This window comes from Sorex fumeus, unplaced genomic scaffold (assembly GCF_029834395.1).
Source record: "Sorex fumeus unplaced genomic scaffold, SorFum_2.1 ptg000106l, whole genome shotgun sequence".
Lineage (NCBI taxonomy): Eukaryota > Metazoa > Chordata > Mammalia > Eulipotyphla > Soricidae > Sorex > Sorex fumeus.
In genome coordinates, this window is record NW_026606163.1 from 5,103,012 (window position 1) to 5,128,314 (window position 25,303).

Genomic DNA, 25,303 nt, shown 5'->3' on the forward strand with positions numbered 1-25,303 from the left:
TCGATAGCTATCTACTAGCATATTTCTGAATGTTGCAGAATTCCTTCCAGGTGAATTTGTAAATGCATGACTTTTATTTATTTTTCAGCTAGAGGAACAGTCTAAACATATAAGTCAAAAAAAAGAAGATGTGGCTGCATTAAAAAAACAAATTTATGACCTATCTATGGTAAGAATCACATTTCATTTGGATAAATATAAATCCTGTTAGGCTACTATTTCAAAAGCATAATCATGCTGTTATTTATGTTTAAGGAATAGTAGCTTAATGAGAAGTTGAAACTGTAATTAGAGAAAGACTGAGATATTGTCTTTCAAAGGTATTATTTGTGAAGGCTGTCCTCCTCAACAATGCTCCCAGTTAATGTGAATGATTTTTACTTATTTTTTTAAAGCAATAATGACAAGACCGTGAAGCTTTAAGGAGTTAACCCTGCTTCCCTTTCCGACAAGATGAGGGACTTTTGTCTTGTCTCTCCTCACACTTTCTTCTTTCTGTTCTTTGCCCCTGGTCTCCCAACTCTGTCTTTGGTCTTTGATCAGTCAAAATTGATTGCATTGACATATTTTCTGTTTTAATTGTTTGATTTTTGCTTGACTCCAAGATAAAGTAGTCAGTAATGAGCATTTTCTTTATTATGACTCTAGTCTGACTCAGAACCAAGGGAGCCAGCGTGAATCAAAATTGCTTTCCTCTCTCTCCTTTCATTTTCCTTGTGCCTCTTTCCAAGTTTCATGGTCAAATGAATTCTCTTTATGTGCCACTAGATCTTTGTTTTGCTCCATCTAAATAGGATTTTTAGTATAATCATGACTTTCTTGTGGAATTGTTTGTTTTTTGGGTTTCTGGTTCAGTTTGTGGTTTCTTATTATAAAAAGAACTGCTACTTTTCTGATACCAACAATACCTTACCACCTACTTGTTCTTTATACACTGTCCTCTCATTGTTCATCAATTTGCTTGAGCGGGTCCAGTAACGTCTCCATTTTGAGATTTGTTGTTACTGTGTTTGGCATATTGAATACATCACGGGTAGCTTACCAGGCTTTGCTGTGCGGAGAGATACTCTCGGTAGCTTGCCGGGCTCTCTGAGAAGGGCGGAAAAATCGAACCCGGCTCGGCCGGGTTGGCTGTGCACAAGGCAAGTGCCCTACCGCTGTGCTATTGCTCCAGTTTTTTCCTTCTTAAAAATCTGAATATTGGAATCTGTGAGATTTAATTTTTATCATGTGGATTGTTTTTTAAAGTTGCCATCTGTCATTTTGGTATTTGATCATTTTGGAAGCTATGGGAAGTTATGGAATTCCTGGATAGCTTAGCAAATAGATCTGTTTACTGAGGGGCCCCCCCGTCTCCAGAAAGTCTCTTCAGAGGAACTTCTTTTGTGAGGCCTATGAAAAGAGTCGCCTGGATGAGTGGCCATGGGTATTCAAAGACACTTTTATTTTCCTTGTAGGATTCACTCAGTTCTTCTATTTACTTTTGTGAAGTGCTGGGGAGTCTTTAGCAATGCTTTGAATCTGGGGACTCTCCTGTGGTACTTGCCCTGCTGGAATCCAGTGCCTGGAAGTTTGGTCCTGTTCAGGCACAGCATTCTGTGGGGGTTGACCTCACAGCACTTGGGGTGCCACAAGTCTGGACACTGGCAATGCTTACCGAGGCCAGGCTTTGCCCTGAACTGAACTTGGGGCATTGAGTGTGCAACGCATGAACTCAACTCTCTGAAATTATTTCCAGGACATATATTTTTTTCCCCAAAAGGCAAGATCTGCCATTTTAGCTTTGGAATAAAGTATTCTTTGTTAGTAATAGATAGGATCTGAGGCGGAAGTTTCCCCTAGACAATTTTCATGCTTGTTAATGTCAGTCAGATGGACAAAGACAACCTATGATTTTATTCATAAATCATCTATGAACTGAAGACAGCACAAATGAACTCATAGACTTTAAACTACTTAGTGGTTACCAAAAGGAAAGGGAAAAGAAAAATGGGTAAACTGGGACAAAGCTGATGATACCTTTTTTGACTATTGGATATTTAGCACCAAATATCTAGTGTTTTGAAAAAGGGACAACAGTTTTGAGAATTTAACTTTGGATAACTTATAGTTTCAAATCATGTTGAACAGATGGGCCTTTAAACAACAAGATTTGCAGATTTGTGGAGCGGTGGAAGTCTGGGTAGGAAGGTTACATGATGTTACTTCATTTTCCCAGGTAGAAGACACTCAAATCTTTTTTTTTTTTTTTTTTTTTGAACAAAGGGCAGCTCCCTGGTCCAGAGTTGCCTTGGCCTTTGGCTGTAACATCTGGAGCTGATGCACAGGGCTGGGTCTGCGATCTGCACATCCCCTGCTGCATGGAGCTTGCCGGCCATGGGCCCGCTGAGCCTCTCTTTTTTTTTTTTTTTTAGGTTTTTTTTTTTTTAATTAGTGAAACACCATGAGGTACAGTTGTAGATTTACAATTTTTTTTGCTTGGGTTTCGATTATACAATGATCAGATACCCATCCCTCCACCAGTGCCCATTTTCCACCACCATGGATAATATCCCCCCACCTCCATCCCCCCATCCCCCCATCCCCCCCTGCCTCTGTGGCAGGGCAATCCCCTGTGTTCTCTCTCTCCTTTTGGGTGTTGTGGTCTGCAAAAGAGGCATTGACACTCAAATCTTATGACCTGCTTCTTCCCTTTAGGAAAATCAGAAAGTTAAGAAAGATCTTTTAGAAGCACAGACAAACATTGCCTTTCTTCAGAGTGAATTAGATGCTTTGAAAAGTGATTATGCTGATCAAAGTCTGAATTCTGAGAGGTATGAAACTTCCTGTTTTATATCTTGGATTGAGTGGAATGCTGTGATGTGAATTAAGCTCAGTTAAATAATGATAGACTATTTACTACTTTACTGATATGTTCGTCACTTTTCAAACTTGTACTTTTTTTTTTCTTTTTGGGTCACACCCGGCGGTGCACAAGGTTTACTCCTGGCTCATGCACTCAGGAATTACTCCTGGCGGTGCTCGGGGGACCATATGGGATGCTGGGAATAGAACCCGGGTTGGCCGCGTGCAAGGCAAACACCCTACCTGCTGTGCTATCACTCCAGCCCCCAAACTTGTACTTTCAGTGTCAGGTTTTCTAGCTCTGAAAATTTTCTTAAATAAAATAATTAGTTGAAATAGTTTGTATTGGACAATGCATGACTTAATAAATGTTTGGATTATCTGGGAGAAGATGCCAAAAATGTCAAAAGTTAATGCAAATTAGAGTGCTTGAATATAGGAATCCTAACCTATACTATAAGAAAGGGGAAAAGTAGCCATTTAAGGCACCTGATTTTATTTTGCTATATTTATCAGTTTGGGGTGAATAATGTAAGACCCAACATATGCGTGCCATGCATGTGGAGGCACATGTTATCTGTATCTGCCTCTCTCTCGCCATGTGCATGGATGGTTACATAGTGCCATGCAAATATAAAATGCATCCATGTTCACATGCATATTTGCCTATCAATTGCATATATGTGTTCAAAATGCTCATTCCATTTGTACATACACCTGCTTGCACACTTGGGGAAATCATCTTGTTATTTTGTCTGCAAACTTAATCAGAATTAAGATCCAATGAATTAAGTGTCTGTGAAGTGCTTACTATTAATGGCCCCTGAGCTAAAGAAGCAGTTAGTGTGGAAAATATTTTTAAAAGTCTCTACTCTGTGAGTCCCTCAGGTTTGTTTGGTTTTGTTTTTTGTGCCACATCTGGCAGTGCTCAGGGCTTACAACAGGCTCTGTGCTCAGGGATCACTCCTGGAGGGGGTCGGGGAACCATATGTGATGTTGGGGATCAAACCTAGCTTGGCTTGTGCAAGACAAGTGCCCTACCTGCTGTCCTATTACCTCAGCTCCGAATCTCTCAAATTTAATTCAGAAAACTAAAGAACTAAAAGGTTATGGATTTTAAAAACACAGTGACAGAAATTCTGCTTCTAGCAGCCTGTGGATTACGGGATTTGCCATTGGATGTGGACAGGGTGTTCTTTCAGTGCAACAGATGCAAAGAACTTTATGGAAAGGGATTTTGGGCAAAGGGCAGGGGGAGCTGAGGCATATGGGGTTTGTTCCATCCGCCAGACACGGGGGGTCAGCACTGCCCTGCAGCTGACCCAACCCATTCTGCAAGATGGGGGCTTCCAAGTTGGGAAAAGAAAGTGTGAGATGCTGTAAAGGAGGGAATAAGCAATTCACAGAAAGAACACAGGGCAAGACAATCCTGGTTTGGGGAATAGTGATCAGTGTACTGAATGGGCGGGTCGGGGGGAGCTACTTTGAACACAAATAAAATAGTCTTTAAAATATTAAACAGTATGAAAGCTAGTTAAAAATCCAGCATTTTTGGCTAGGAAACTTAAATTTCTGATTGTAATTGGGGAAATTTTAACCGTTATCAAAAGAGTGGAAAAGCACGTTAATGTGGATAAAATTCAACAACCTGGGTTTGGGGAAGATAGAAGTGGGGTTTTGTCTGTTTAGAAATGGAGCTGCAGATGAGCTTGGACTAGAATGGCTGGTAAATGTTCTGAGTTGACTTTCTGAGGAGGTCAGAGCTGCACAATTAAGCAATGAAGAAAGACTCAGCCGAGGTTTCTAGGGACCTGACAGAGTCTGGGCTGGTGGATTCTTCTGTGGTTCAGGGGTTGGAAGGGGAAGGAGAGGAGAAATCATCACAAGAATGGAGAAAGTAAGTGGAGTTTCGAACAAGTCTGAAAATGAGCAGAGAAAGGTCAGAAGTGAGAGTGTCAGTGGAGCCTTGGGGGCTGACAGTGGGGCTCTAGGGAAGGCCCTGTAGCTCCGCGTTTCAGACCCAATGAGGAAGAGAGCTGGGACTGACAAAGTGGGTGCCCCGGGGGCTCACAGGCTGAAGCAGAAGAACTGAGCAGGAACCCGAGCAGATCAGAAACCATGGCCAAGGACACACAGCTTCAAAAAGGGGGTGGAAATGGTGTTAGCTAAGGAGTGGCCAGACAGAGCACTTAATTCTCATTTTAATGCAAAATGTATTTTTACAGGGATCTGGAAATAATTCGAGAGTACACAGAAGACCGAAATAGTCTTGAGAGGCAAATTGAAATACTCCAGTAAGTTCTACTATTAAACGCTCCTTTTACCTGCTTAATTTCTGGTCACTCAGTTTGCACCTGGGCTGCTTTTGTCTGTGAGTTTTTTCTCACTGTTGGATTTAGATTTTTCATGCTTCTGATTCCCAATAAACTGCTTCAAATTTAGGAATCTGAGCCCAGTTCTCCAAAAGTTCTCCCAAGTCAGATGCTCTGTTCACTGTGTCTCTGTAGGAAGGAGGAAGGAGCTCGCTGATTTTTTCTGCAGGTCAGTGTCTTGGTATAGCACCAGGCATGCTTGATCATTCTTTGGCAATTTACTGGGCTCAGTTAGAGGCATATTTTTCTTAGTTTATTTTTCCTCTAAACTAAAATGGTGTTTTTTAATTCTAGTTATAATTTTAATTATAAAATATTGTAGGGGCTGGAGAGATACCACAGCGGGTAGGGCGTTTGCCTTGCACGCGGCCAACCTGGGTTCGATTCCCAGCATCCCATATGGTCCCCTGAGCACTTCCAGGAGTAACTCCTTAGTGCAGAGTGAGGAGTAACCCCTGTGCATCGCCAGGTGTGACCCAAAAAAGCAAAAAAATATATTGTAGTTCTGTTACCTTTATCCTCAAGAGCCTTCTCTGTGAAACCTCCCTCCGATATCCCTTTTTCTCTTCTACAGTGTTTTGGGGGCATTCACCCTTACACACACACACACACACACACACACACACACACACACACACCAAATTAAATAAGAGCAGGCTTACTCCATTTATTGTCATATATTTTTGGATTTTCGTTAGGTCTCCCCTGCATCTGTACAGAGTTGTATCCTTTTAGGAAGCTTCACTCAGCACTTTTGATAGGTGAGGTGCTCAAGGTACTGAGAAAAAGTCTTTCCTTCATGGGAGGAGAATATGAATTGGTCAGTCATTATAGAAATCAGTGAAAAATGCCAAGTGAAGTTAGACAAAGAGTTTGGACTGCTTTCCGAAGGATGTATCGTGGAGAGTTCATCCTGCCCATTAAGATCCAGGAAGCCTTCCTGGAGAAAGTGAGGATCACCTGAGACCTGACAAATGAATAGACCCTAAAGGGACAATCTTGTCATTGAGCTCATTCCCATAGAGGAGGTTGTTGGGGGCCTGACAGATTCAGTGACTTCCAGATGTCGCCTGGACAATACCTGAGCTGAAATTTAAGCCCAGAATCAACATCAGAGCACACAAGTGTCTGGTGGAATGGCATTAGGCTATGAATGAGGCTTATGAGAAATTTGTATAAAAAAGTGATTGAGTCTCCTGCGTCCACTGCTGCTGGTGTATGTGCAGTGGCATGGAGGCCAACTGGACACCACCAGGTTCATGCTTCAGGGTCAGAGACCAGCATGAAGCCTGTTCAAACAGTGGGACTAGAGGAGGGAAGAGTAGGTTTCTCAGTAGAGCTCATTTCCGCCTGAAAGGCCTTGAGGCCTCTAAAGAGAGAGGATGCACCACTTAAGTTGCACTTGTAGAAATGAAGTATGATCTCATTGTATGAGATTGGAAGAAAAGTGGTGGAGAGTTGCACAGGCTGGTAAGTAGTTCCCCATTCCGAACCTCTCAGTCTAAAAGCACCTCTCATTGTGAACCTCTCAGAGCCTATCTTACAAGTTCTGTCCTTCAGTTACCTCTTTTATTAATTTCCTCCATAGAACAGCCAACCGGAAGCTGCATGACACTAATGATGGTCTACGGAGTGCCCTGGAAAGTAGTTACAGCAAGTTCAACAGGCCCTCGGTATGTGCCACAACTCTCATACATTTTTTTTCTGTCTTGGAGTAGATTATTTTCATGTATTTTCTTCAAAAGGAACTTCATAGATGGCGTTTACAATAATAAGATGCTTTCCTATGTCATTAAAGGAGGCATTTTTCCAGATTCAAAATGCAATCATTCTTTAAGGAAATAAGTGCCTAACATCTTAAGCATGTTTTGTTAGAAGAAAGCCAAAGAAGGATGTGTAAGGTATGGCTTGTGCTCTAAAAGAATTCAGATCCTGCAGGGAGTTAATATGTGCACAGCTAGCAATGTTAAAAAAAAGAAGGTTCCATTGAGGACTAAATTAGATCCTGTGCAGTACTGAGGAGGGAGTGTGAACTTCTGACATTAGTTCAAATTGAAGCTTCACTTGTCCCATAGGAACAAGCTAAGTCCAACTGAAGATTTTGAGAACATGTACAAGAACGCTTCCTCTGTTTTTTTGTTTTGTTTTGTTTTGTTTTGTTTTGAGGGGGGAGGTCATCTTTAAGTGTAGAATTCTAGCACTATAACACCGAACATGTCAGTCACTATGTCAGCATAGTGTTTGAAAGGAGACAGGTATCAAAAAGCTGATATTGTGCAGTTCTGGAAAATGTGGGGGAACTCCTTTATGGCTTATGCCATAGGTTTTGTGTATAAGAATACAGAGAGAATTGTGGACTGTCACTTTATCGTTAAAAATTTGTTTTTATTATGACAACATGATTTACAGAGTTCTTCATAGTTGATTTTTAGATGTACAGTGTTCCAGCCCCAATCCCACCACCATTGTCCACGTCCCTCCATCTCTTCCTTCCAGGTTCCTGCCCACTTTCCTACTCACAGCCTGCATCCTTGACAGGCCCACTTATAAGTATAGTTTGTTGTGGTTTCTATCTCCTTTGTTGCAATTTTCTCTTCATTTTCATGCTCAAATTTGCTCCAGAAGGATTGCAACTTGTAACTAGTGTGCTGTAGTTTAAAAAGTAGTCTGTCTTGTTTGACTACCTACTGTTTATGTATGTGCAGTAGGGGAATACAGATGTTTATTTGGAGTAACAAATATTACTTATGTGTTACAGCGCATAAATAATATATCACCAGGGAATACAATTTCTAGAAACAGTCCCAAATTTAATGGTCATTCTCCGCAACCGCTGGGCTATGACAGGTATGTTAATACCTACTTACATTTTGTTTGAATTCTGTATCAAAGTAAAAAGGAAAATAGATTTTATTTATAGTGACTTATAGGTTAGACCCTAAGGGACAAAGCCATTGCATAGGTCCTCTGAAGAACAGAATATAGCAGTTTTGTGCTCGTCATCTTGAACCTTAACTATAGACTACTGTGGACTGGGCAGGTGCTTCTTTTAGGGCTGTGATCACTTTTATTAAATAAATTAACATTTACTTTTCTGTTTGACACTAATATAAAACCTAGCTAAAATGTTGGAAATGAAATCTTCTTTTTTTTTGTCCTCATTGTATTTTAACTTGTATATGTATTTTAGTTATATTTTTTCTTAAGAACTCTAATAAAAATATAAGTTGTTTTATATTTTTACGTATTTATTGTAAATAAAATGTTCTTTGGACAGGTTAGAGTAGTTTACTTTTATAAGGTGTGTTTTTAAGTTGAGTTTGAGAAAGTCTATGTTAAATTTAGAGTCTGCATATTTAGGTAGATGATTTATCAGTTCAGGATTTAACTTCTTCCTTATTAAAAACACAAATAGGTTTGAAAAATGCTTCTGACCATTCAATAGTAACATGGACCTGAAGTATTCTGTATTAAATTATAATATGAATGATCTCCTTGGAATCATTATAGAATGACCTAAAATCAGTCTTAGAAGATAAGTTTCATAAATGACAAGGCAACAAATGTGTACACACACATACATATTCTTTTCTAGTGGGGTTTATTATTTAATGTCTACTTAGGACCAAGACTTCATCATTGAACAACATATTTAGGTGAAGTATGGTGTTAAATCATCTTCTCAGTTAATTTTAAACATTTTCTGATGAGGTAAAAGTATTTTTGACCTCACAGATTTGTGTGACTTGAAGTGAGATCATCCTTGATTTTTCTATGCGTGTTCATCTCCTATCATTTCTCATGTCAGAAGTTTTGTGTACCCTATCAATTCCCCTTGATTAGACCTTGATTAGAAATAGGCTTCCAGAAAAGTTTATCTGTTGGCCCTTATTTCTTCTCCTCCAATTAAGGAAAATTCATTTTCATGTACCACCTCTTCCAGTACTTGAAGAAAGTAATTTTTAAGAATCCAGCTGAATCAACTGAAACTCTTTCCATGTGTCTCCTCATTCTGTGTTGCCTTTCCCATCTGAGTTCTCAGAATCCCTTCATAGTAGAAATGCAAAAGCAGACATCATCTGATCATAGTAGGAGCAAAATCAGTTCTATGTTCTACACACATTTTTATTAACAAATCTTGGCACTATAATTCATTTTTGTATCCGGAAATATGGTAATTAAAAATTAGTTTCACTTGTCAAATATTTAGTTTGAAGTCTTTATCCGAGGGCTTATTGCATAGAATGAACTGATACTACTTCACTGATTTTATCTCCCCCTTTGCTCAGCCATGGATTGCATTACAATTCTTGACAAAGGTGAGAATGTTGGTCTTCTTTTTTTTTTTTTTTGAATGTTGGTCTTCTTGATCCCACCCACTGTCCTGTGTGGTCTAGGCAGCATGAGCCTCCAGTAAACCCCCTTCTCTTATGCCCCTCAGGTCATCCCACTCTTCCTATGTGGATGAGGACTGTGACTCATTGGCCCTCTGTGACCCCATGCAGAGGATTAATTGTGAAGTTGATAGCCTGCCTGAGAGTTGCTTTGACAGTGGTTTGTCTACCTTGAGGGATTACAATGAATACGACTCAGAGGTGGAAGACAAGCACCAGAGACGATTTCAGAGGTCACGTGGCACCCAGGAGAACTTTGGGGGTGATGCTTCGGACACAGATGTAAGCCCCACAAATAGTCACTGCTCTTTGCCTCATCTTTGATAAAAGTCTGTTGCCCTGTTGGGCTGTAATTTGTCCTGGAAATCCATCTGAAAGGTTTACAGTCAATAGAATGTTTTTATTCTACAAAATTGGGAAGAAACTTTTATAGGCTGACATTTGGGCCCTTGCGTCTTACTGGCATTGCCTGTGTATATTCAGCAGCATATTTTTCTTCTCTTTATTCCATGCTACAGTTAGAAACATCTTTTTTAACTGATTTTAACATTTTTTTAAAAATGCAGGTTCCTGATATAAGGGATGACGAAACATACATTTCAGATGGGGTGGCGTCTGTCTTAGGCTGGAAATCTCCAGGTCCTGTTCATGAAGGCAGCGTTGCTAGTTCCAGAAAGACCATCTCAGCACTTTCACCACAGGTAGGTAGTTTGGGGAGCTTCTCTTCAGGATTATTGTTGTCTGTGTCATAGAACTCCTAAGTGAGAAAACTGGCCCTTCCTTTGTCACCCACTGTGGCTTTTCCCTTTAGACAAGTATGGACGATGACAGCCCTAAGTCTGCTGGCTCGAAGAAGGCTTACAAAATCGTACTGGCCGGGGACGCTGCAGTGGGCAAGTCAAGTTTCCTCATGAGACTTTGCAAGAATGAATTTCGAGGAAATACATTTGCTACCTTGGGTATGCTTCCTTTTCCAGTTAATGGGTAATGGCCTTCTTTCATGTGATTTTATTTTCTTTAGTGATTAAATACACAGATAGAGCTCTCTTCTCTTTCCCCACCTTCCCCATGTGCCTATGGGAAAGAAAGGGTTAGAAAGGGATCTGTGGGTATGTATCTGTGAGGAATATATGTCTGTGTCCTTGTCCAGGGAATCGTACTCCTTTGTTTTGACTAAGGCCCAGCTTTTGGACAGGAGGACTGAGAAAGGTCAAAGGTATCTCTTTAGCCAGTCAGATCAACCAAGCTAAGTTTTGAGCCCACCGTGCTATTCACATATTCAGCAAAACATTTCCTAAGACTTAACTTGAACCAGACACTGTTGAAGTTACTAAAGGTAAAGTGAAAAATGTTGCTGAGTTCTAGCTGGCCAAGGAATTATATCCCAAAGGAGAGAAATGGGTGAAAAGTGCATTTTAAGAATACTCTTTCGGGGCCTGGAGCGATAGCACAGCGGGTAGGGTGTCTTGTCTTGCATGCGGCCGACCCGGGTTTGATTCAAAGTATATGGTCCCCAGAGTACTGCCAGGAGTAATTCCTGAGTGCATAAGCCAAGAATAACCCCTGTGCATCAAAGGGTGTCACTCAAAAAGCCAAAACTAACAATAATAATAAAAAAGAAGACTCTTTTGTCTGTGGTCTCAGGAGGAGCCTGCAAGAGGAGCTTCATACACAGCATTTTACCATCTTTCAGCCTGAAAGAGGAGGTACTGAAAGATGAAAGTGCTGTGTATGAAGCCTTATCAGTAACAGGACTAACGATCAAAGTATGTGTGTGTGTGTGTGTGTGTGTGTGTGTGTGTGTGTGTGTGTGTGTGTGCGCGCGCGCGTGCATGTTTGTGTGTATGTGTGTTTAAAGTACCCCTTGTGAGGGACTGGAGCGGTAGTACAGTGGCGGGGAATTGGGGGAGTGATTGCCTTGCATATAGCTGATCCAGGTTTGATCCTGACATCCCATATGGTCCCCGAGAACTGCCAGGAGTAATTCCTAAGTGCAGAGCCAGGAGTAACCTCTGAAAGTCCATCACTGGATGTGACTCCTTCCCCAAAAAAGCCAAAATAAATAAATACATAAATAAATTGCCTCTTGCACATGCAGACTGGCGGTGGGAAACAAATGAGTGGGTGGGCACTGAGAAAGGGATTGGTGTTGAAATATTGTATATCTGAAACCCAATCATGAATAAGTTTGTAATTTCATAGTAACTAAATAAAAAAAAAACGGCTTTTCTTCTATAGATGTCTAATTTTAGCAGAACAGTCAACAGGTGTCATTTGAAATTGATAAAGTGACATATTTTTGCTGGTTTGTTACTACAATGAAATGTATATCTTTACACATGCTCCCTCCTCTCCTCCATAAGGAAATTTGAAAAATACCTCTCCTCTTGGAACAAGGAAAGTAGGTGTTTCCTGATACATGAAATTTGCATAATAGCAAAAAAGTTGAGGATTTGCAAAATGCAAATTGTCTTTTTTCTTCATCTAATTTTGATAGCCAGAAAAGCAGGAACCATATGAGTATCCCCGTATGAATATTCTTATAAATTTATGATCCTATTATACTCTTCAAGATAACAAAATTGAAAGTTCACTATAATTTTGTTAAAGACTACAGTATTGGATTTGATTTCTCGGGAAGCAGAGGATATATGCCTATACGTCTCCATACACATACACATATTTCAGTGTATATCTATACATGTAACTATAATATTTTCTTTTGTAGATGAAATCTCTCCCCAAGTTAGCCAACCTTTAGATGAAGCTGTCTATTCCCCTGAGTTCCAGGGACAGCTGTGTTCTCACATGTGGTCTGATTTATAACCAGTATCTGAAAGCCATGTTCATTCTTTTGTTGTTTTCTTTTGATTCGGGGACATACCTGGCAGGGCTTACTCCTGAGTCTGTGCTCAGGGATCACTTCTGGTGGGCTCAGGAGACCACATGGGATGCCGAGGATTGAACCTGGGTCAGCCACGTGCAAGGCAAATGTCCTCTCCACTCTACTGTGGCTCTTGCTCAGTCATATTCTTTCTTCACTGAGCTGACTTTTGCCTGAATGACTTTTTTTTTTTAATTAGTGAAACACCATGAGGTACAGTTATAGACTTACAAACTTTCGTGCTTGGGTTTCAGTTATACAATGATCGAGTGCCCATCCCTCCACCAGTACCCATTCTCCAACACCAATGATCCCAGTAGCCCTCCCACCCCCACACCCCCCAACCCATCCCCACACCTCACCCTGCCTTTGTGGCAGGGCATTCCCTTTTGCTCTCTCTTTCCTTTAGGGTGTTGTAGTTTTTTGCAGTAGAGGTATTGAGTGGCCATAGTGTTCGGTCTATAATCTACTTTCAGCACGCATCTCGCATCCTGAATGAATCCTCCGAACATCCTTTACTTGGTGTTCCCTTCTCTATCTGAGCTTGCTTTCCCCCCCAGCATGTGCTGCCAGCTTCCAAGCCGTGGAGCAGACCTCCTGGTACTTTTTTATCTCAACTATTCTTGGGTGTTAGCCTCCCATTCTGTTACTTTATATTCCCCAGATGAGTGCAGTCTTTCTATGTCTGTCCCTCTCTTTCGTTACCTGAATAACTTTTGTCTCATCTGAAATGGATTCAAAGTAAAACTAATATTGGAAGTAAACATTGACAATGAAAAGCCTTTAAGCAATGTAGATATTAACATTGTGTTCTCTTTTTCCCCTTTTCAGGAGTTGATTTCCAAATGAAAACTCTCTTTGTAGATGGAGAACAAACAGTGCTCCAACTCTGGGACACAGCTGGTCAGGAGAGGTACATGCCTTTCCTAAGCTTGAGGGCCTGCCTGGGTCTGCTGCACAAGCCTTATAGACAGCTGGGGTATTGAATACTTATAATACTGCAAGTGTAACATACTATAAGGTTTTAGCAAATGGTACATAGTTTACATATAACAAAATCTCAGGTGTGCTTATCATTTCCCTCTTTTTCCTTTTTATCAGATACATAATAAGATCTTTTAGCTTCCTTTTTGGTACAGTTCAGTCAGGAGAAAGTGGATGCTCTTTTCAAACAAGAGGGTTTAGGTAAGGTCATAATTCTGAGTGCATTAACAGTATGAGGAGCTACTGAGCTGTGAAAAGAATTAAAGATGAAGAAAAGAATCTGTCTGTGCCCTTGAGTTTAAAGGCAGAGGCAAAAACTAAGTAGCAGACTCAAGTCTGGTGGGAGTGTTTTGTCTAATACTTATTGCTGATGATCAGACGCACGAAACATAAGACTGAGTCTTATCTGGAATAGAATCTGTCCAGTTGTTCCATACATTTGTTTGGGGTATCTGGCCCTTTCTGAACCAGGTACCTTTCAGGCCACTGAGCTGTTCAAGAGTGAGTAAGAATTCTCTGCCCTTGTAGAGCTTTAGTTGTCTAGCAGATCTGGAATACCAACATTTAAAAAATATTTGGGGTTGACACTCTTTTTAAGATATTGTAACATATTTGCACTGGCATCCAGTTGGGACATGTGTGTTGAGTATGTTTCCCAAGTAAGACCCCTGCAGATATATATGTAAATATAAATCTATTGGCTCATTCTTTTCTACCCCTATATAGTAGTTCTACCATCCATACCTATCATTGCTGTTTTATACCTCCATCCCAAGTATTTCTTCTCTACTGTCCATTTCCTTTAGTCCTTCTCTTTGTACTGAGTGTGGGTTCAGGCAGCTTATGACTGAAGCTGACATTGATAGGAATTCTGCTCTCAGCCTTTGGGGTTTGTAGATATTCTCGGGAGTGTTTTCAGAGGAATTGAATGGCTTTTCACTGCTGCTAGCCTAGGCTCTTTCCTCCATACCTTTTCCTGAGTCATGCTGGACTAGAGAGATGACTATATTACAGTAACATATAGATAAGAGGTTCTCAGCAGGGCTTCCTTCAGAAGATGAGAAGAAGAGAGCTTCCGCAGAGATGAAGGATGACGTGGCAGCTGGCTGACTAGCTTGTTGCTCATATGCATTTCCCTTCTCCAGATTCAGAAGCATTGCCAAGTCTTACTTCAGAAGAGCAGACGGTGTCTTGCTGCTGTATGATGTTACATGTGAGAAAAGCTTCCTTAATGTCCGCGAATGGATAGATATGATTGAGGTAAGAAATCAGCCTGGAGAAGCAAAACACTATGCCGAGGGCTTTCTAAGTGCCACGGAGAATGCTCTTTCTCTTCTTCAAAGTGAACTAGAAACCTTTGATCCGAGCTCTCAGGAAGGCTGGATGTCAGGGTCAACGTTTCCATGAATAACAGACAATGTTGGTCTCTTTCTCAACTTCTGTAAGTTCCCACCAAGCCAAAAGCAGCACCAAAGGGAGCTTCTGGGAACAAAGCTTCTGGGTTTTCTTGTAGATAAAATTAACCCCATTGGAAGCAAGTGAAAGTACATGGAACCCAGGATGCAGGAGCTCAGATAAGTGGGTGGTGTGGGTGAGCTTGTAAAGTTGCTGGATGTCTGTAGCAGCTTTCACATGAGCAAGAACAGTTAAAGCACTAATCAGACAGGAGCACACCCCAAGTTCACTAGTTCCCAACCTTAGTCCATTAGTGGTTTGCATCTTTACACATCCCAAGAGGCCTTGACAGAGCAATCGATATTTCAACATGTATGCTAACACCCAGGTTTTCTTTCAGTCAAATGGAATGAACAGGTCTTCCCCTCCCCCCCCCCCGTCTTGGTTTCTCGGAAAATAATTTTTCAAGTAGGAAATTGTTTTGGTCATTGTATACTGACAGTATTAATTAATGACTTTCAAGCTACAGTTGATGCGCTGGTTCAGCTTACATTCTTGGAAAATCAAAAAAAGCTTTGACCAGTACAAGTCTTCGTGGAAGTCTGTTACCTATGACTTTCAACCAACGTGAAATGCAGTTGTGGTTTCAGAGAACTGACTGCTATCTGATCTCAAGTTAGGTCCTTGCTCAATTAGGCCTGCTTTAGACCTTGTTAAAAATAAATCCAAACAAATAGTGTTCTGTTTTTCAATAGCGGTATGGTGAGAGAAGTGAATAATCAGCATTAAGACATACATGATAATAAGTAAATATACATTTTGTTCAGCAGATACACATGATTTAAAATTACAGAAACACATATTTGGGGGGCGGAGTAGAGCCACACTGAGTGGTGCTCAGGAATCACTCCTGGCAGGCCTTGGGGGACCATTTGTAGTGATGAGAATCGAGCCTGGATTGGCTGCTTATAAGGCACACGCCCTGCCCACTGTACTCTCTCTCTAGCCCTTTTCCCCATATTTTTTATTTCACAAAATTTTCATATTGTATTAACCTCTCTAATATAGCTGAAAAAGAAAGATACTATTATTTTTCCATTCTATGAGAAACCTGTAGCATAGTATGTTGATGGCCCAGGCTTATAATTATTTGGAGGTTAGGTTTCTTGTGATGGTTTGGGAGTAATTTTATTTGGAAGATGCTAGTCAGGTCTCCAGTTCAACATTTGTTGATTGTTTGGAAAAACGAGCACCACCCTGAGCAAAACATTAAGAAAATACACTTTTTTCGAAGGGTGGAGGTGGCAGAGTGATCCTGGGCAGGTGCTTGCTTTGCATTAGGTTGACCTGGGTTTGACTCCTGGAACCCCATATGGTCCCTACCCCCCACCCCCCAGCACAGGAGTGATCCTGGAGCTCAGAGCAGTGTCAACCCTGAGCACTGCTGGGTGTGGCACAAAAAGCCAAAAACAATACATTTTTAATATCAAGAAAGGAATTCTCAGTAGCACACTGAGAGCCACAAGAGGCCTTGTGGGATAGAGCAGGGAGTCCAGAAGAGAATTGCTGATGTCCAGAGTAATTTGCAACATAAATATTATACATCTATGGCAGACCTTCGGGAGGTAGCTCAGATGGATAGTTGGAGTGCTTTGCATGTGTGAGGCCGGGGCTTGATCCCCAGCACCACACGGCTCTGAGCACCAGTGGAATTAGTCCAAGAAGTGCCCTGGAGCTGCCCCTGAACTCTGCTCCAGGTGGCACTACCCCCTGCTCCTTCAAGAAAATCTGTATAAAAATGACCATTCATTGAAACTCTGGGATTTAAGTTTTAAATTTAAGTCTTTGGATTATGCAAAATAACAAAGATACAAAAGATCAGGTCAGCTGCAATAAGTGATGGCTTCACTTTTAACATCACCTTCTTCAGAGTCTTGAAAAGGAAGAAAACATGATTGAGGAAGGATCCTTGAATTTATTTTTAAAAAATTAGACACTTCATGGGATTTGATTTTGATATATAATAGAATGGGTGTGTGGTTCACTGTTTCATCACTCATTCCTTTCAGTTAGAGAAAATTCTGTTGCGAGTTTATGTGGCCACTATAAACAGATATAGAAACGAATGTTGTGGTCATTGGGGCAAGCAAGGAAATGGAGAAACAATAGCGTATGTGGTCACCCGGTAACATGAATTAGTAATAAGAACATTTCAATTGAGAACTCTTGGATTCTAAAATCTTATAAATAAACTTTGCTTAAGATTATGCCATCTACTTTCCAGGCATGAGTCATTTATTGACTTGAGAATGTAGCTAAAATTTGAATGGATTCACTTAAAATTTCTTTCCAATTTTTACTCATTCAAAAAAAAAGTAATTTTGGCTACCTGTTAGTCTGTGATGAGATAAAAGATAAAATAAAACAGAGAGCCCTGATTTATGAAAATCGTACTCTTAGCTTACCAATACAGCAGCGTGGGGAAAGACAAATAAGGAGAGGCTGCTAAAATCTCAGGACTGGGACGCATGGAGACGTTACTGGTGCCCGTTCGAGTGAATCGATGAACAGGGGAGTGATACAGTGACACAGTACTTTTAGCTGTAGTAGTCAGTAGTGAAGTGTTGGGGAGAGGAGAGCAGCAGCAGGAGCCTTACAAACTCTCCAGAGTGTGCTCAGGGCGGGGCCCCACCCAGTAGAGGAGATTTGCATTTCAGGCCTGAAGGAGTTGTTTATTGTAAGCTCCCAGAGTTGACTTTTCTTTGTTGTAATACAAGTGCCTGACTTGAACTTTAATCACATTCTCAGCCACATCAAAGGGACCCACTTCAAAGCAACTCAAACACTTGACCAGCCACAGGCTAGATTAGAACCAGGCTGCCCCTCCACCCCCAGGGCTCTTGGTTTATGGATTTTTGTTGATTTATTTCATAACTAGTTAGTTGAGACTAACTTGTTTCCACCCCCCTCCCCCCCCCCCACCTTGACCTTTTTTGGGCGAGGAGGAATCTCTCTTGTCTGCTCATAATTCCTCCTCTTACAAATTTACCAACAGGGTAGAAATTTACCCACACAGATAAAATCCATGAAATTCTAGGAAGTCTTAGTTCCCGTGAAAGCAGAGCTTATATATTCTCTCTACCTTGTGTGGTCGGGTGTGTTGTGTCGTTTCCAGATTTCAGAGTAATCATTTATTTTCCCAAGTTTTTTTTTTAAATATAATTATTGAAACTCCCGAAAGGAAAAGAAGTCTCAGGAAATGTTTGGAGAGAGCTGACCCAAGAAGAGGGTCACCTCACTGCACGAGCCCTGTGGGTTTTCACCAGATGGGCCGTTTGCTTTTGTTTCCAATTTTGGGCTCTTCCATAATTTTCCCTCTGCTTAATCACATCCTGGACAGGGAAGTGCTCATGTTTGGTGGACTTATCTCCTCAACATGGAAGACCTCCACAATAAGACTCACACTTTGCCCCGGAAGCTCTGTTTGTCAAGATGTCTGTTGTGGGGGCATCACCAGATGCTGAGATCCAACAGCCAGAGTACTTCGGATCTGGGCAGTTTCCCCTTTTATGTCCACATTTCTGAGGGCCCTGCGTGTTCCCCTCTGATTGCATAACCACCCCTGCCACCCACACCCACACACGCACATTCACACACACACACACACACACACACACACACACACACACACACACACTTGTAGGCACCATTGCATGCCTGACCACCTACCTTATCTAGCAGATACTGGGAAATGGCAGTGCTTGCTAGTTTACTCTTACTCATTATGCATGCTTTTTCTCTATGGTAGGACGCTACTCAGGAGAGAATCCCACTCATGTTGGTAGGAAACAAGGCTGACCTTCGGGACACTACTGAAGTAGAAGGACAAAAATGTGTCCCAGGAAACCTTGGAGAAAAACTGGCAATGGTAAGAGTGAGGGTGGGTGTATATTTGAAGAAGTCCTTCACTTTTATCTCTTACTACCTAAGAGGTTCTTTGATTCACTTATACAGTGTGTGACGGTGCTTCTGGATTTAGACAAGCACAACTCTCAGCAACACCCCCTCCCAAAGACTCCAAGAATATGAGCAATTACCCCAGGGATTCAGCCCCTTAAGTGCCAGATTGCTGGTAATAGTTTGTCCTTGTTTTTACCCATTATGTGTCACTGGTCCGTCTCTAGCACAGTGGTAGGGTGTTTGCCTTGCACACAGCCAACATGGCCGACCCGAGTTCGATTCCTCCGCACCGCTTGGAGAGCCCGGCAAGCTACCGAGAGTATCTCGCCTGCACGGCAGAGCCTGGCAAGCTCCCTGTGATGTATTCGATATGCCAAACACAGTAACAACAAAGTCTCCAGTGGAGACGTTACTGGGCCCGCTGGAGCAAATCCATGAACAACGGGAGGACAGTATACAGTACAGTATGTGCCACTGATGAACTGGATCCAAAATTATTTTGTTTTCTTCCTCTTTATGTTCTTCCTTGACTCCTCTAGTTTCTAGTCAGGGTAAAGAAAGAGGATGGATGTTTCATTTTGAAAATGTCATTTTGGTTTCAGAAGTTTACCATGCTGGGGGCATAAAGAATCGTAGAGTGATCACATGGGTGGAAAAGAACTGGAAGACGTTTCATTCATTCATTCATTCATTCATTCATCATCCTGTTATTCGTCGATTGCCTCGAGCAGGCCCCAGTAACGTCTCTTTCATCCTAGCCCTGAGATTATATTCAAGGCTCTTTAGGAGAATGAGACCCATCATTGTTACCGGTATTTGGCATATTTGGTACGCCACAGGGAGTTTGCCAGACTCTGCCCTGTGGGCAGGCTACATTCGATAGCCTGCAAGTTTGTCCAAAGTAGGAATGAGATAATAAGATGTCATAAAAAGATGTCCTGATAAGATGTAGCGTGGCCGCAAATGCGGCCGCGCGGTTCCAGGAGCTGGATTTTATAGTCTCTGAGTCTTGGCCGTTGATGGGATTACACGGCGCCAGGGGGCCAGGTGGTGCATGTGACCCCCGCCTACTGGAATTTGGAGGATCTGGGTGGAGGATGCTCGACTCTAATCTGAGTAGGCTTGGAGATCTTGGCCCCGGAACCTGCGTGGCTTTGTCCCTCTGCCAGTACCTTCATGTGTGCGGAGAGTGGTCTCAGCATGGTGGTGGCTGGTCCTGGAGGTCTTCAGCTGCTGAAGCCCTGGTCGGGAAGACGTTTATCTCTCATATATGTGCATCCCTGGCTAGAATAGTCAGAAATTGTTGGGAGTTATGTATCTGTGTAGGAGATGAACTCACTTCTACCCGATCACTATTGTAGGCACAGTTGCTCTCTTCTGAGGACCCCACCCTCCTGCACCCCAGAGGTGATCTGTCTCCTGACTCCCCAGATCCCCATAATCTCGTGGCTGTCGAGCTCAACAGCAGTATCGCCCTCTCTGCTGGAAAAGCATTATTCTGTTGCATTTTATAGATAGTCTGTGGAATTGAGGACTCACAAACAAAGCTCCCGCTATGGAGTTGGTCCCATCATTTTCTTCTGTTCTTTCTCCCCACCCAGAGTGGACATCACATCCTGTCTTTGCCCCACTGACCCTCATGTAAGGCATGCCCAGTCTTCCTAAGGACATTGTCTCCTCCAACTTTGCAGACAAAGAAAGAAAAAGAACTTTTTCCTTTTTTTGTTTTTGTTTTTGTTTGTTTTCCCGACCATGCTCAGGGGTTAAAACTCGCCCTGCACCCCTGGCGGGCTTGGAGGACCATATGGGATACAGGAGATTGAACTTCGGTTGGCCATATGCAAGGCAAATGCCCCACTCACTGTACTGTGTTTCTTGCCTCCATAAAAGAACTTTTTCAAGTAGAATTATGATAAGAGCTGTACAGGAAACGTATCAAAGGCTTTGAGGTTTCATAACAAAAGGACCTAACAGAATTTTTAGGTTTATTAAACAGTTAATTTTAGCTTTAGAGGAAGATCCTCTAGTAATCCAAAAGGAAGACATGTAGGAGTTGCCATGGTGAAGGAGGTAGATGAAGATAGGGGATGACCTGATGACCTTGGTAATTAAATCACGGGCCCTGTGGCCTTGAGGAGGGCTGAAATTTGGAACATTGGAGAAGTATAGGGAAGGTCAGGGCTATGGAGAGGAGTGGGAGGGAATAAAACTGAGAAGCTGACCATGAGCAACCTAAACCTTGTGAGTGAGAGTCAAACATTTGTGTATTGTTCTAGAACAGGAAATATCTAAAGGTTTAAAGCAAGAGAGATGATCGGTGGTTGAATCATGACCACTCTAAGCAGAACTAGGAAAGAACCACTAGCTTTGGCAACACTGAAGCCAATGAACTGAGAGGAAAGATGTTAGTTTAATGCATAGTTATGTCTGATACGTGTTGGCAAAAATGAGGAATTTTGGGAATGACATTTAATTCCTTTAAACTGGCATTTTTCTCTCAGATGGTAGAAAATATTTGATATGTGACTGTTGGAAATAAAAACCTTAAAACATGTCATTTTGGGTTCTATGTGTGATTTTATTTTGGGGAAAAATACTCTCCAGCAGTGCTCCTGGGACATGGGAATGGATCCTGGAGCCAGTGGATATTGTGCTACTTGGGCCAGGGATCATCCTGGCACCAGGATCCACCGAAGAATCACCTCAGTGGCCTGTGGAGCTGCATCAGGAGCCCATGCAGTGCCGGGGTTCAGACCAGGGCACTTCATCCCTGTGCTGCTTCTGTGCTGAGTGCACGAGTGCATGCGTGTGTGTTGAACACAAAATAAATACCATCTTGCTGAAAAATTTCAGACAACTTTTCCTGAAATGACTGGCCTCAAACTCCATTTATTTCTTAGTATCAAAACATGGAATTCAAGGTCTTGGCTGTTAAGTACTCATTGCAATAGAGAGAAAAGCATTTTGTTTTTATTTTACTGGTTTTACAAACTAAAACTTTTGGAAACTCAATTAACCCTTTCATTTTGTTGTATGTATTTCTCTCTACAGACTTACGGGGCCTTATTCTGTGAAACAAGTGCCAAAGATGGTTCAAATGTATTGGAAGCTGTTCTGCATCTCGCTCGGTAATGTTCTGTCCTACAGTTGGAACACTAGGTGTAGAATTGGATTTTCACATTGCTGATGCATATGTCATTTTTTTTTGACCATGAATATATGTTGGGAAACTCTTGTCATTCTGTGGTAGTTGGGTAAACGGTTAAATCATGGATTACATAAACCTGGTAACCCTGTGTATTCACTCTGTGCACGTTGGCAGCATAGCTCTACTGTATAAACACGCAGGTACCGCTGAGGTGTTGCTGACGTTCATGTGAAACAACACCATGGAGCTAATAGTTGACTTGAATGCATCACTTCCAGGAATCATGTAAACACAAGAGACCATTATGAGTGTAATTCTGTCATTTTCCTGGGCAAAATACAAAATTTTTTATTTGTACAATACTCTACAAAAAAAAGTACTGTACCAGTTGGAAGCATTTTGTAAACTTATTGCCCCATAATTATTAAGCTAATGCAGCTGACTCAATAATTTTTTAAAATTTAGGATATAGATTGATATAAACATCATACCATTTAAGCACTTGGTGATAAATATATTTTAATTCTTAAAGTATTCTTAGGAAATAACATCCATTAGATTTATTTCTTCCACTGAGTTTTCTGCCATGAATGGAAAGGTGAGCTGGATGGTGTCTAGCCGTAGGCGCTGTCATGCTGCTGCTAGGCAGCTGAGGGGCCTCAGGAGGGGGAAGGATGCTGCTACTCTCCCACATCCTAGTGGGTCACAGGAGCAAGAGACTCAGAGTCCAGCCTTCAGCCTGTCCTTGAAAAGCTGTGGACAAGTCTCTAAGTCTCTGTCTCATCTGCAAATATGTAGGGGGGGGGAGCGGGGTGGAGGGGTGGGGGGGCGGAGGGAGATGCTAAGGAAGATCATCTCCAGGGTCCTTTTTAGTTGACAGATCATGATTTTACAGAGTTGCTGTATTCCATGAACTAGCATAATCATTGTACAATGTTCAAGTGTCTCAAGGACTCACCTTCAAGTTAAATGACTCCCAGTGGATGCATCCCACCCTGAGTGCAGAATCGATTCTCTCCACCTGTGTCATAAATACAGGAGAGGTCATCAGCCTCTTTTGCCTTTCCCGCAGCTGCTCCCTGTGGCTCTGGGGTGTGTTCAGGGGCGGCCCTATGTACCCAGGTGTGTCTGTTTACCTGAAACACCTGTAAGACTAGCAGTTTGACAATGAGTCACTTCAGCCAGCTCCTAAGCACATTATAGTTTGTTATTAATACTTGAGCAAAGTGACCAGAAAAAAACATGTGCCTCAGTTATCAGGAGTTTTCTTATTATGATTTCATTACAGACTGGCTTGGGGGCCACTAGTGAATATCAGTAATATGTCAAATGTGAAAATTATAAATAAGCAAATATCTAGGTAGAGTTGAATTTGCATTATACTCTGCCTTCAGATATGGCTGGATGTAAGAGCACTTTCAGTCACATATGGGAAAAGTGTGTCCTCCCCAAGGGAAATGATCATTTACCAAAGTTTTGAAGCCTTTAGATAGTTTTATATATATATATATATTTTAAATTATATAATATATTATATAATATAGGGCTGGAGTGATAGCACAGTGGTAGGGCATTTGCCTTGTGCACAGCCAGCCCGGCTGAGCAGGGTTCAATTCCTCTGCTTCTCTCGGAGAGCCCGGCAAGCTACCGAGAGTATCTCGCCTGCACGGCAAAGCTTGGCAAGCTACCCGTTATGTATTCGATATATCAAACACTAGTAACAAGTCTTAAAAAAAATGAAGATGTTTCTGGGCCTGCTCGAACAAATCAATAAACAACGGGAGGACAGTGACAGTGACAATTATATAATATATAATCACATATATAATATGTACTTATATGGTATATTCATATCATGACATAAAACTTTGAAGCGCTTTGAGGTTTACTCTATATAGAACAATATTTGGTTTGGTTTTGGAATGAGAACACAGCTGTTTGGGTAACAATGTGAACTGTTCAGTGTTTTCTTGGAAATAGCTCTCAAATCCCAGGTAAAGTTTGTCTTCGAAGTACAGTTGCCCTTAGCTGATTGGAGAGCTGTCACAACCACTATAAATCAGCAAATAAATTTTCCTTCACCAGAACCATGGGCTTTAAGTGAATGATAATCCACAGGCGAGCAAATGTCATTTCCACTGGCGGCCTAGCTTTGAGCTGCTCCTCTGCCTGGATGCCTTTGGTTCTGTGCATCTAAACTTCCCTTTCCTTGACAACTGAAGAGGACTTTCTAGTTTCTCCAAATGTTCCTTTGGTGTCAGAATTTTCAGGAATCTCCAAGAATCCTTTCTTCCTTGAGCCCCAGGGTTGTGTTCCTGTAGCATATGGTGCGCGTGTATCAGCTCCTCTCCTGGGACCTTGCAGTGAGTTACTTAGAATCAATCTTTCAGAGTCTCTCCGGTGCCCCAAAAGGGTCCCAGAGTTTTGCGGAAATTGGTCATTTGTCCGATGACTAAATAGCCTGGATTTTTGCATTTGAAAGTTGCATTCATTTTCTATTGCTGCTATAATAAATTTCTACAAATGTCCTGGCTACAGTGAAAAATGTATCATCTTACAGGGGTCAAATGTCTTAAAGAAACAGGTCTTGCAGAATGTGATGGGCTAGCTTGTGTTCTACTCATCCTTTCCCTGAGCCTTCATTTCCTAGTCTGTGCCTTAGGATAATTAGTCTCACATTCCCTAACAGGCAGGGTTGTGTGGATGTGTGTTCAATAACAGAAATTTAACAACATGTGGCTATACGTTAACTTTCCTTAAACAAGAACTGTTTTTTTTTTTTTGTTTTTGTTTTTTTTTTTTTGTGACTGCTTTATTTTTCTTCTTTCTAACTCTTAATACATTGGTGCTCTCTGCCTTTCTCTCCTCCAGGGAAGTCAAGAAAAGAACTGATGAGGATGACAGCAAATCCATTACCAATTTGACATCTTCCAAAAAGTCAGCCCAGATGAAAAACTGTTGCAATGGTTAAACCCAAAACGTTCTTGGCCTATGAAGTCTTTGCTTCCAGAGTAATGAATTTGTAGGGCATTTGCTCCCTGCCGAGTGATGCATTTGTTCTATGCACACTATAGAAGGAGAGCTGCACTCAGGAAAGCTGAACTACGCTTTCAGATTCTTCCAGAACCTCAGCTGTTGTTTTTGCTTTTCCTTTTTTCTTTTTTTTTTGCTCTTTCAATGAACCATTTGGGCCCACTGCTTAAATAAAGACTCATCCTTACAGATTCTTCCCAGAGAACATATAAATGTTTGTAAAGTGGGGGAAATCAGATGTCTGTATAGAAACTGTGCCAGAAGCAGACATGGATAGGCTCATGTGGTA

At 41.6% G+C, this 25,303-nt stretch overlaps 1 protein-coding gene across 1 annotated transcript in view; it reads left to right on the top strand.

Annotated features, from left to right (window-relative positions):
* The window catches only part of RASEF (RAS and EF-hand domain containing), an 88,795-nt gene extending 63,843 nt beyond the window's left edge, over positions 1-24,952 (top strand). Inside the window, exons 5-17 of the mRNA XM_056134771.1 lie at positions 89-169; positions 2,698-2,813; positions 5,070-5,138; positions 6,805-6,889; positions 7,975-8,063; positions 9,658-9,892; positions 10,177-10,311; positions 10,422-10,569; positions 13,326-13,407; positions 14,624-14,738; positions 18,682-18,801; positions 21,885-21,961; positions 24,853-24,952. Of these exons, the coding sequence (XP_055990746.1) occupies positions 89-169; positions 2,698-2,813; positions 5,070-5,138; positions 6,805-6,889; positions 7,975-8,063; positions 9,658-9,892; positions 10,177-10,311; positions 10,422-10,569; positions 13,326-13,407; positions 14,624-14,738; positions 18,682-18,801; positions 21,885-21,961; positions 24,853-24,952 (1,452 nt within the window). The remainder of the gene's footprint in view (positions 1-88; positions 170-2,697; positions 2,814-5,069; positions 5,139-6,804; positions 6,890-7,974; positions 8,064-9,657; positions 9,893-10,176; positions 10,312-10,421; positions 10,570-13,325; positions 13,408-14,623; positions 14,739-18,681; positions 18,802-21,884; positions 21,962-24,852) is intronic.
* Positions 24,953-25,303: the final 351 nt, after the last annotated feature.